At 57.7% G+C, this 12,398-nt stretch overlaps 1 protein-coding gene across 23 annotated transcripts in view; it reads left to right on the forward strand.

Annotated features, from left to right (window-relative positions):
• The window catches only part of FBRSL1 (fibrosin like 1), a 412,476-nt gene that overhangs the window by 48,460 nt on the left and 351,618 nt on the right, over nt 1–12,398 (forward strand). For 22 of the 23 annotated variants that reach the window (XM_065904966.1, XM_065904976.1, XM_065904972.1 and 19 more), the window contains exon 5: nt 2,891–2,920. The exons of the other annotated variant lie outside the window; for it this stretch is intronic. In XM_065904966.1, coding sequence (XP_065761038.1) covers nt 2,891–2,920 — 30 coding nt within the window. The remainder of the gene's footprint in view (nt 1–2,890; nt 2,921–12,398) is intronic. 23 annotated transcript variants of the gene reach the window in all.

Genomic DNA, 12,398 nt, shown 5'->3' on the forward strand with positions numbered 1-12,398 from the left:
TTGGGAAGTACCACGTGTCCCTTGTTACATCACTTCCGTCAGCATGGGTGACACACAGCAACCTCAGACATCGCAGGTTCCATCTGTTAGCAGAGTATCACGGTGGCCTGGGACGTGGAGGAGCTGAGCTCGGGGGCTCTGTGATGCAGGACCCTGAGCTCACATATGTGTCTGACCTATGCTGGGTGGTCTTGAGCTCCCCCCAGTCACTCTTTAGATCACCTGGGTCCCAGGCATTCAGGCTGGCATAGCCTGAGGTCTCTCAGGTGAGCTGAGGTGCACTCGGGACTAACCCTGGGCTGACTGACAGATGGGCAGAGGGGATGGCCCTGGACGAGTGATCCTACTGCTTCGTTGTTTGCTGGCTTGACTACGCTGGGAGGAACTGGTAGACCAGTAGAGGGGTGTGGTTCCTGCTGAGTGGGATTGGAGTTAAGGGCAGGCAGGGAAGGTTGGGGTTGACGTTGGGCTCTCATCTGGGCCAAATAGGGCTCCCCATCTAGCCAGCAGCCATTATGGTGAGGGATACGAGCCAGCACTTGCAGGGCTGGGAGACACCTCCTTGAAACTCCCTGGGTTAGGGCCATCAGCCATTCCAAAGGGGAGGGAAGCCCTCATTCTCATCCTTCTTGGAAGACAACAGTAATTACATTGAATGGTGGTGGTGGTGAAAATACCATCTCACTGTATATGGTAATGAGTATGTGCCCAGCCCTAGAGCTTTGCACATATTCACTCATATAAGCCATAGAGCAGTCCTGTAGGTGGGCAGTTTTCTGTTTTACAGACACATACCCGAGGCAGAGAGAGGTCATGGCACTTGCCCAGGGCTGCACAGCTCAGAGCAGGCATCTGCCCCACAGCCGGTGTCTTGCACTGCCTGCACAACCAGCACTTGGCTAGGGTCTGGCCCCTGCTCTGTGGGCTCCCTGCCTGGACCCAAACCCACACCAGGGTGGCAGTTTCCAGGGCCGCCCAGCCCGGCCCCGTGAAGGTCGCCTCGCTCAGGCAGTTCCCGCAAGACAGATGCGGCTCTTTCCCTCCTTGTCCTGATTAATTGCCTCATTCAATTCCGACTCTATTGCAGTTAAACATTAATTCAGTAGGACTTAATAACGTGAATTCATTTACGACGCAGCCTGTGCTGGCTGAGAACGGTGAGCTGTTTGGTTAATTATAGGCTCCGTGCGCTCGCTGGAAGGCAGTGTCACCCCCTCCTCAATGTCAGATCATTTAGCTGTCACAGTGGCCCCATCCGAAGGTGCAGGAAGGCTGTGAACCCGGGCCTGGGGGTGCTTCCCAGGGGGCCGAGGGACAGGTGTGCTGTGCCCTAGACCCAGCCTCCTGACAGCTTGATGGGATTGCAGTTTCCACCTCAGGGGCTCCGTGCCGCTAATTAAGCATAAAGAGGCCTGATTGGGGGGTCTCCGGCAGCTCCGCTATTTCTGCAGGATCAGAGATGGTTCATGCCAGCCCTTCTCCAGGCTCCGATCCCCACAGGCAACGACCCTTTAGTCCCTTCACCCTGGTTTCCTGAAGTGCCGGTCACATGATTGCACGCAGTCTGGGCTCTGCATGTGAAACTGCATGTTCAGGCCGCTCACCTTCCTGCTCTGCCTCCCAGGTGTCAGCCACCCCGTTCTAGCGGCCAGCCCTGAGGGGCAGGGGCCCCTTGCCATGGTTGTCCAGTCAGGAAGCTGGGCCCACAGCCCCTTCTGCCTTTTGTGAAGGGACCCCCAACCCCCAGAGTTCTCGGATCAGGCCCTGCAGGGTGCACGTCAAGCCTGGGGGGCAGAGGGTCCATGCAGCTGCTCTCAGCTTCAGGAAGATCCCCCCAGATGCCTATCCCTGCTGCCACAGGTTGGGGTCCCCACTGTCCCCAGGGTCACTTTCCCACCACATTGAAGCCCAAGGCAGGCTGACACAACTCTGTGAACTCTAACTGTACCACTCTAGCCCTTAGCCCCGGGCATTGCTGAGTGTGTCTGGGGTAGACCCCCCCTCCCAGAAGCAGCATGTGTCTGGGGAGCACCCCCCACATGTCTGCCAGGGTCCCATCAGCCTCCTGTGAGTTCCAGGGAGATTTACTTTCAGCAGTATAATTCACTTGACACAAACATGTCACAATTACAGCTGTGGGAAGAGCTTCTTTTTCCTTTATATTCTTTTGGGGGAAAATTGCTGTGGTTTCTAGAGCAGCCTTTCTTTTTAGAGCTCTGTGCTTACTGAGAATTGAAAACAAAGATGTGTTTACACGATTGTCACAGTCTTTCGTTAACCAGCTTCCCTCACGTGTGTAGTGGTTTCTCCTGGGGCGTCTGCAGGGGCCGTGCAGTGGGAGCAGGCGTCCTGGGCGCCCCCACCCTGACCCTTCCCTCGTGTTGCCCCGAGGCTGGGCTTTTGCGTCTCCCTCCCCTGAGCCCTTGTCCATGGGCCACATAACCACTCAGGAGCCCCTCGCATCTCACCACCCCCCACCACGCAGGGAGCTCAGCACCTGGGAGGGGACCAGAGGGGAGTGGGGTCTCCGTGTGTTTCCTGGGGTTACCTGGTGGCTCTGGGCCCACTTGGGCCTCGGGCGGTGGCTGGTCTGTGGCTCCCCGGTCACGTGTCCTCCTCTGTCTCACCTCTGCCTCGCCTGCACCCGTGCCCTGCCCCCGCAACAGGGTCTCAGTGGAGCTCTGACCCAGAGCTTGCCAGGGGCCCCCAGATCCCTCCCAGCTCCTGGACAGCCCCATCCCCGACCTGAAGCCCCAGGTCAGGGTGGGGTTCTGCCAGAGCCGCCTCTGGCCCTCCCTGCCCCCAGCCCACACTCACCTTCTCACCTACTAGCAGCTGGCTTGCCTGTGGGACACTGACTCCCCTCTCTCTCTCTCTCTCCCCTCTGCAGTGCGACAGCGAGAGCGACGGGGATGACAAGGTAAGCCCCCCACACACACTTCACCTGCCCTTGCTTCTGACCTGGGCCCTGGCAGGCTGGGCCCCGGGAGACCAGGCAGAAAGGTCGTGGTTCTCCTGTGGGGTGTGCGGGGGGTGGGGGTGGCTTCCCAGGTGTGGAGGCGCCAGCCTGGCCTGGCTGAGGATGCCAAGGATGTCCATGCTGGGGTGCTGCCCAGGCTCCCTGGGACTGCAGGACTGTACCCCAGTTCTTGGCCTGTCTGCAGCCATCAGTCCAGGGTTCCCTGGGATCGGGGCACCGTGGGCAGAGCAGGGGCCACAGTCTGTTGGGCCAAGTGTAGCCCCCAGTGTTTCCAGGCTGGGGATTACAAACATCACCCGCAAACAGACACTTCTGCTAATAGCAGCAGCACCTGGTCCCTCGCAATCCCCCCAGCCCCCCATTTTCAGGAACAGTGAAATTTCCACTGTCTTGAGGTTTATGCAGTGGGGAGTTAGCACAGGGACAGTGAGGGGTCCTCCCACAGTGCCAGCACCCTTCTGCATTCCTTTCCACAGCTCTTCCCTTGGCCCATGTGATTTGGGAGTCCTTCCTCCTGGTTATCTGTCAGTCCCTGTATGTCCAAGGGGACGGGGGAAGAGCTCTTGGCTCAGCAGCTGTTTGCAGAGCACCTACTGTGTGCTGAGCTCTGTGGGCAGGGATACAGTTGGCGGCACCACTTGGGACTGGCTCTCAACTTGGAAAAGCAGCAACAGGCATGAGACTCAATGGGTGCACGCACCTAGCACTCACTTATCTGCTTGTCCCAAAGCACCATGGGGCAGGACCTGCCACTACCCGATGTAGATGTGGCGACTGAGGCACAGAGAGCGTAAGGAACCTGCCCAAGGTCACACAGCTGGAAACCAGGCAGTCTGGCTTCACCATCTTTGGTGAACAAGTGAACAGCCCACCTGAAGAATCTTAGGTGGCGAGACTGGCAGAAGGTGACCACACCGTTGCGATGGAGCCCCTGGTCCTCAGGGTGGGGCCCTGGGGGCTGGCACTCGGCACTGGAGGACGAGTGTCCAGGCAGTAAGGACAGTGCACGTAAGGGCACTTTGTGAGAGGTGGGCGGAAGGGCTGCTGAGCGCTATTGTTTGAGCAAGGTTTTGTGAACTGGAGCGTGGTTCCATCAGGAGGTCTGTGAGGTGTGTGGTCATCAGTTGCCACCTCCCTGGTGCCTCCTGGCCTGCCTGGACAGGAGCTGTGGATGGACAGATTGCCAGCCCCTCTCCTGCAGGCTTCACGCTTTAGCACAGCTCAGCCTGTAAGCAGGTGAGGAAGTGTGGAAAGAACTCAGAGCCTGGCTGGCAGATGAGCAGGGTCACGGCAGGCCGGTAGAGCACACCTGGGGTCCAGATGACAAGCCTCATGGCAGGGGTACTGATCTGGGCCAGGTGAGTGTTTATTCCAAGGGGCGGGGAGGTGGAGGTAGCGATGGGAGTCACATGGTGGATAGAGGAGGTGTGGGTGTGGGCATGGGGAGGTCAAGGATGTGCTGTCCAAAGTGAGTTGGCCCACTTTGCCAACTCTGTGGGGTCGCTGTGGTCTAGACCATCCTCGGAAGGTGGTGAGAGGGCAGGGCAGCTGGGAAGTGTCTCTGGTCCTGGGTGCCCTCCCCTCAGCTGTCCTGTGTGTGGTGTCCAGGGCATGGTGGGCGCTGGCGAGGTGAGCCCCAGGCCGGGTGCCGCGTTTAGGCGCTGTCGCTCCTGATGGCTTTAGTGAATTAGATCATAGCACCTGGGAGAGGGCTGTCCTGGCCCGTGGCCCTCAGCGCCTCCTTTCATTTAAAACCAACTTGCAGGAAAAGTGCTCTGAAGCCGAGGGCTGCTCTGAAGGGGTTTCTGAGACCCTGAGGCTCCTGAATGCTCTTTCCAGAGCCACCTGGTCAGCGCTGGCCCTGCACCCTTGGGTCCACCGTCCTGCAGGAGGCAGGACCCTGGGAGTGGAGACCAGGGGCTGGAAGGGCAGAGCCAGAGCCCAGCCGCACATGGCCGCCCCGAGCGCACACACCGAGAACTGTACGGGGCCATCAACTCTTGAGCATCAGGGCTGGCGGGCTGTGACCGAGGGCGCTCGGGGGCGCTGTGGCTTTGGCTTCCTCTACACTCACACACACCCTCGAGCTGGCCCAGAAACTCACTCTGGCCAAGTCTGGGGGTGGTCTGGAACCTGTGATTCTTTCTGGCAATTCCCCGTGCAACCTGAGGGAAGAACTCCACTCTGGAGGGTCTTTGAGAAGTCTAGGGTCCAAGTCCCAGAGCCCTCTGCTGGAAGGAACTGGCTGGGTGCTGTGTTGGGGCCTCAGGGGTTCCTGAGGAGGAAGGGCTGAGTCCAGTCTTCCTCACACTGACTGGGCCGGGGCCGCGGTGGTGGGCCCTGAGTGGGCTGCCCGGGTGATGTGGGGACACACCCAGTCCCACGTGCGACAGCCCCCGGCTCTTGCAGGGCCATCCAAGGTCAGAGGAGGGAGAGAGAAGCCGCCTACTCTCCATGCCCCGGTGTCCCCACCTACTCCATGACTGATGGGGGCTACAGTGAGCGAGTTAGCACAGAGTGAATAAGCCTGTCTGCTGCTGTTTGTTTGTAAGGAGACGCGTCCGCAGACGTGGACAGAGCCAAGTCATGCTTTAGAAAGCCCCTTGACTGGTAAGCCAGGGAAAGTTACAGGTTTCCTCCCAGGTCACCCAAGTTTGCCTTCTCTGTGAGCATGTGGGTGTCCTGTGACACTCAGTTGTGTCCCTGGGCAGCTTGAGATGGAGGCCAGAGGCCAGGGCTGAGATTCCATGCAGCTGACAGCGTTGCCACTCAGCCTAGACAGGAGGGGTCCTGGACGGAACCACATGAGTTGCCTGATGGAGGGGAGGTCGTGGGGCTTCGCAGAGCAGTCCCCTAGGACAGGGGCTCACTCTAGGGCCCCAGGGTATTCACCCTGGTTGAATCTTGGTATTTCTGCCACTGGGACGGGGATGGTGCATGGTCAGAACTGACTGGGCCCCAGACCAGTTAGGAAATGCGTTTACTTCTCTAATGGAAACTGGGCTCAACAGTGGCTTAGTAGTTTCATTTTCTCACCTAAAGGCCTGGATGTCAGCCTTCTAGGCTGGCATGGCCCATCTGCAGTCATCAGGTTCCTCTTTCTGCTTGGCCATTCTTGGCAAATGGCTTCTTCCTCGTGAAAGTGTTAGTCAATCAGTCATGTCTGACTCTTTGCAACCCCATGGACTGTAGCCCACCAGACTCCTCTGTCCATGGAATTCTCCAGGCAACAGTACTGGAGTGGGTTGCCATTCCTTTCTCCAGAGGATCTTCCTGACCCAGGGATTGTTGAACCCAGGTCTCCTGCATTGCAGGCAGATACTTTACCATCTGAGCCAGTAGGGAAGCCCTTCCTCATAGTGACCACTTAATCTCCAGGGGCAGTTCTAACACCAGCCATTTCATCTGCATTCCCTCTTCTCACACCATTGATCTTACAGAGTGACTGATCACCTATGTGGTGAGGCAGGGATGATGTTAGTGCAGAGTGTCCAGTGGAGCTGAAGCAGAAGGAGGGAGGGGGAGGGGATGAGCTCAGAGGGGTCACGAATCATGGCAAGAAGTTCAGCTTTTGTTTCAAGCCCAGTGGGGAACCACCATCCTGGGAGGTCCCTACTGCACAGCCTTACCCTGGCAGTGCCCCCTGGGGACACTAATTTTGCACCAAGGGTATCAACTGTGGTTCAGACTTCTTGGTTTCCTCTGTGGCAGGGACATCTGGTTACTCAAGGCTGTTTGGTTCTGAGTTGAGGTGGTGGGTATGGAGAGTTTGGATAACCAGAGAGACCTGAGTGCCTTCTGTCCTTTGCCCCAGCTGGATTTCTGGACGCTGAGTAACTTCCTCTGGGCCCATCAAAAAGCAGGCACAGGTCAGAGGGCCCTGGCAGACACTCACCCGGGACCTCAGCCAAAGTGACCATCCGCCTCCCCACCCCAGTTTGGCTGGCCTGTGTCAGGGCCCCCTCCTGAGAGCAGAGAGAAGGCCTCTGCCCCCGGCAGTGCTCCAACTGTCTTTCTCCAGGAGCAGAGCCAGTAGGAGCTGGACAGGAGGAAGGCCAAGTGTCTCCATAGGGTGTCCAGGATGGCCAAAGTCCTGCCTTTAGGAGACCGCAAGAGCATGGGCGGGACGGACGACAGCGTCCACTTATAGCAGCGCCCTGGCCTCCCCCAGAGCCTGGCAGCCAACGGGCCAGGGGGCAACTCCTACGCACCCACGGAGGTGCCTCCCAGGACAAGTTGGAACAAGCTTAACCTGTTACTTTCCTTGGCACAGAGCAGATTTGAAGCAGCCAGTTGGAAGCCACCTGGGCTGCCCTGGGAGGAGAGGTCAGTGAAGGAGGAGCAAGCTGGGCCTGCAGGTGGTGCGGGAGAGTGAGAGGCTGCAGCCGATGGGGTCTGTCCAAGCTGGGTCACCCACGTGCTGGGTGCTGGCAATGCCGTGGCAGGCAGAGAGGGTGGGAAGGAAGGTCCAGGCCCATCTCTCCTGGCCAGTTTGCTCCAGTATGTGAAGCCAGATGGACCTGCCCCTCCCACCTTGCCCCCACCCTGGGCTCCTGCCAGTCCACCTGCCCCTCCTCGCCAGCCTTGGGTCTGCCTCTGGCTCCAGGTGCAAACATAGTGAGGACATTGTGCCTCCCAGATACAGTCAGAGACCCAGACAGACAGACGGATGGAAAGCCTCTCCACCACCTTTCCTTCTGAGGGATCAGGCCCTGCCCTGGGGGCAGCCCATGTCCTGGGCCGCAGGTCCCCCTCACCACCCCAAAACATGTGGCTCCCCCACACATAATCCCCCACATGCTTCCCCACGCTGCCCCCAAGTCCTGCTCTGGGCACCCGACTGCTGGCGGGGAAGGTGGCCGTGCTGCCAGGAGGCTCCGGAGCCCGGCGGCCAGATGGCTGTGGTTGGAGTCTAACTGCTTTTTTATTGGAAAAATATGGGGTGAAAAATTGTGTGGGGCTCATTAGGCAACCCGCTGGCCTGGCCAACTGCCGTCTGCCTGAGCGGCCCAGCAAGATGGCTGGCCGGCCAGCACCCAGCTCTCTCTGGAGGGCTGTCTGTCTGTCTGGCCTGTCTGCCAGGCTCAGCCCCCTCCTCCCCAACTCCACCAGGACATGCTCCCCATGCTGGGCTGCAGGAACAGGGCCTGGGAGGGGGCGGTCAGGCAGCTGGCTGGAGGGCATGGGGCCCTCTGAGGGCCAGACTCCCACAGCCAGCCCTCCATCCTCTGAGCCTTGGCTCTTTGCTAAATGTTGTGAACTGGGAGTCATGGTAGTTCCTGCAGCCTGGGGTGGAGGCAGGGATTCCAGGGATTGGTGCTGGCTGCTGAGGTGATCTGGCCAGCTTCTCAGCCCCAGCCCCGCTCTCACCCCACTTTAACCCCCACCCCCTCTCCCAACCCAGCACATCCAAAGCCCCAGGTCAGCGTGGCTGCTTCTAGGCCCTCAGTCCACAGTGAGCACAGACCCCAGTCCAGGCTCAGCCTTCTCTGAACCCCCATGTTTTCATCTCTGAAATGAGGCTTAGCAGGTCTACCCCTTAGGTCTCCTGTGACGACAAGCAAAGGGCACACAGACTGACAGACAGCAGCTCAGACAGCGCCTGGCATGCGTCCCCACTGCCATCAAGGGGCACTGCCCCTCTGGCCCTGCCACCACCACCACGGCCGTCCCCGGCTAACACCCTCAGAAATGCTCAGCCCCCAGTTCCCACGGGACACCCCTGCTTGCCCTCTGAGCGCCCCTGCTCACAGAGGTTTTCCTCCATGTGCCTGGCCTGGCCCCACTCCCGAGGACACCTGCTGGAGTCCATAGGAGGCTCACCCACCCTCCTCTCTCCCAGCCGCTGCCCCCCTCCCAGGCCGGATGCTGTGGGGACAGAAGCACCCAAAGCTGGTGCTCCCCAGGTACCCTCACCTCAGCACCCCCACCCGCTTCTCAGAGAAGCAGGGCGACCTCACAGGGGTGTCCTCACAAGGATTGGGAGGGGCTTGCACTGTGACCTAGGGCTGCTCTGCCCAGAGAGTCTTCCCACGGGTCTGCCCAAGGAAGAGCCTTTGCAGTTTGCTCTCTGAGGGTCTTGGGCAAGCATTGGGGGTGATGCATAGATCCCAGCAAGGACTCTGATCTGGTGACTGAGATGTAGCTCATACCTCCTGGGCTCTGCCCACATCGGTCATTCTGCCCCAGCTAACCCTCTGAAGTGACGGCTGTCCTGCAGCCCAGCCCACAGCCAGGAGCCTGAGGGACTGAGCGAGGATCTGCCAGGACTGGAGTCCCCAGGGAGAGTCAGGCTACTGCAAGAATCCTAGCTGGCGATGGCGAGGCCTGGGCTAGAGATGCAGGGGTGGGGGTGGTCCTCGTGTCCTATAGCTGTTATAACAAACCACCGATGACCTAAAGCAGCTCAGGTTTGTAGTTCAGGAGGTCAGAAGTCCAAAATGCGTCTCCTTAGGCTAAAATCCAGAGACCCGGGTCCCTTCAGATTGCTGCACCTGTCCTGCTAGCCTTGGAGGAGGCCTCACTGGGCTGGGGGCACCCAGGGTGCAGGCGTGCAAGGTGGGTGGTCTCAACCTTGGGGCAGGTGGGGAGGCTGGTGGGAACCATGGGATTCATCAGGACACAGGCAAAGACCAAGCTCACAAAACAAGTGGATGCTTTTGGACATAGTCAGAGCTTGAGAACAAATAGGGTGGATGGGGCAGGGGTTAGAGACAGCCCAGCCCATCACCCCAGACTTGAGGCTTTTCCCTGCATGCCCCAGCCCTGCCACAGCGGAGAGTTGGATTAGCATCCATGAGAGGGCTCCGCCCTGTGAGTCCCATTCCCTACCCCCATCCCACCTCCACCCTTGGTAGGAACAGAGGCATCGTCCCACTCGATGCCTACCACCCCACTAAGGGACCTGCAGACCAGAGCCCAGTCCCCATTCCCGAGAGAAAGGGCTTTGTAGTTGTTCTGACTGAAAAGAGCCAAGCCTGCCTCCCGCCTCTAGCACTCCCTCCTGATACCCAGAGCTCATGGCTCCTCAGGGATGGGCTGGTTGGGGTGCCCACCTCATGCTCACTGGACTCGAGCACCACACACTGGGCGGCTCAACCCACAGCAAGTTACACTCTTCAGGGTTGCGGTGACCCAGGGCCTAGAATCAAGGTGTGGGCAGGGCTGTGCTCCCTCCGGAGGAGGCTTCCTGCCTCTGGTGGCCTCAGGCTTCCCAAGCTGGTGGAATGGCTTCTGTCTCCGCGCCTGTGGTCATGCGGCCCCCCGCACCCCCGTGACTGTGTCTCTGTGCAGAAGAACGCAGTCATAGGACTTGGGCGCCCAGTCTAGGATGCTCACCTGGAGATCCTGGATCCCACCTGCCAAGACCCTCATTCCAAATATGGCCCCATTCTGAGGTCCTGGCTGTGCATGGCTCTGGGGGCCACACTCAGCCCAAGGCAGGCTGCCCTGTCCTGCCCACAGCTACCTCGTGGACAGCACAAACTGCAGAGGGCTGTTGTAGCCACAGTGCCGAGGATGGCAGAGGGGCCGCTGCCTTAAAAGCTCTGTTCTGCATCCCCTCAACTGTACTCCCAAGCCCATCACCAAGCTCCCTCCTCCAAGACTTTCCGAAGGGTCTTCTCAATTGCATGAAATCTCACATCTCTGGCACAATCTACATTTACACCCTTGTAGCTGTTTTGCACTAGATTTCCTTTTTCTGGTCAGTGAGGAGGGCAAGCCAGCCCTCTTAGTGACCTTCCGTTGTTCAGTCATTATGTCGTGTCCAACTCTTTGTGACCCTATGGACTGTAGCCCACCAGACTTCCCTGACCTCCACAATCTCCTGGAATTTGCTCAAGTTCACGTCCATTGTGTCAGTGATGCTATCTAACCATCTCATCCTCTGCCGCCCCCTTCTCCTTTTGCCCTCAGTCTTTCCCAGCATCAGTCCTTCCAATGAATATTCAGGGTTGATTTCCTTTAGGATCGACTGGCTTGATCTTGCTATCCAAGGGACTCTCAAGAGTCTTTTCCAGCATCACAGTTTAAAAGCATCAATTCTTCGGCACTCAGCCTTCTTTATGGTCCAACTCTCACATCTATACATTACTGGAAAAACCATAGCTTTGACTATACGCACCTTTGTCGGCAAAGTGACGTCTTTGCTTGTTCATACGTTTTATAGGTCTGTCATAGCTTTCCTTCCATGGAGCAGGCTTCTTTTAATTTCATGGCTAGAGTCACGGTCCACAGTGATTTTGAGGCCCAAGAAAATAAAGTCTGTCACTGCTTTCACTTTTCCCCCTTCTATTTGCCGTGAAATGATGGGACTGGACACCATGATCTTTGTTTTTTTAATGTTGAGTTTCAAGCCAGCTTTTTCACTCTCCTCTTTTTAGCTTCATCAAGAGGCTCTTTAGTTCCTCTTCATTTTCTGCCATTAGAGTGCAATCATCTGCATATCTGAGATTGTTTTTTCTCCCGACAATCTTGACTCCAGCTTGTGATTCACCCAACTCACATTTCCCATGATGTACTCTGCATGGAAGTTAAATAAGCAGGGTGACAGTATACAACCCTGACATATTCCTTTCCCAGTTTTGAGCGAGTCAGTTGTTCCATGTCTGGTTCTAACTGTTAAGTCTTCACCCGCATACAGGTTTCAGGAGGCAGGTAAGGTGGTCTGGTATTCCCATCTCTTAAGAATTTTCGACAGTTTGTTGTGATCCACACAGTAGGAGGCTTTAGCATAGTCAATGAAGCAGAAGTCGATGTTTTTCTGGAACTCCTTTGCTTTTTCTTTTTTTTTTTTTCCTTTGCTTTTCGGTGATCCAGAAAATGCTGACAATTTGATCTCTGGTTCCTCTCAGTGAGCATTTGTAGATTTTTCTGGCTTTTGCCTCTTTCCCAACACTGGATGCTAGTGCGGGCCCTCAGCACTCTGCCCCACCCCCCATGCCCTCCCCTCAGCTGAGCCTGCCAGCCTGGCTGAGAGGACCTGGGTTCCAGTCCATGCCCATGAGCTCACTCTGTGTGAGGCCACACAGCCCCTTGGCAAGAACTAACCAAGGCAGAGAAGCTAGGCCCAGGAAGCCTGTCCCCCCTCCCTCCAACCCCCGAGCCACACTGGCCTCCTCACATACCCAGCACCCTGTCTTGGCAGGAGCTCCTGTCATATGGCCCATCGGCCTTCATCTGTAGCCCCTTGCATCCACTTGCCCCTCTGAGAGGGAGCCGGCTGGCTGTCACCATCTTAGCCTAGCAGAGGGAAGCCCAGCCACTGACTGAGTGGCAATGGGGTAAGTACTCCTAGTGCCTCCTGGTTGTGGGTGGAGCACCCTGCATGGACCCTGTGACAATGCCTCCCCTGCTCTGCGTAAGGACAACAGACACAGAACATTGGTTGCTGACCCTGGAACTCCGGGTAACCATG

The sequence above is a fragment of the Muntiacus reevesi genome, chromosome 13 (assembly GCF_963930625.1).
Source record: "Muntiacus reevesi chromosome 13, mMunRee1.1, whole genome shotgun sequence".
In the NCBI taxonomy this organism is placed as follows: domain Eukaryota; kingdom Metazoa; phylum Chordata; class Mammalia; order Artiodactyla; family Cervidae; genus Muntiacus; species Muntiacus reevesi.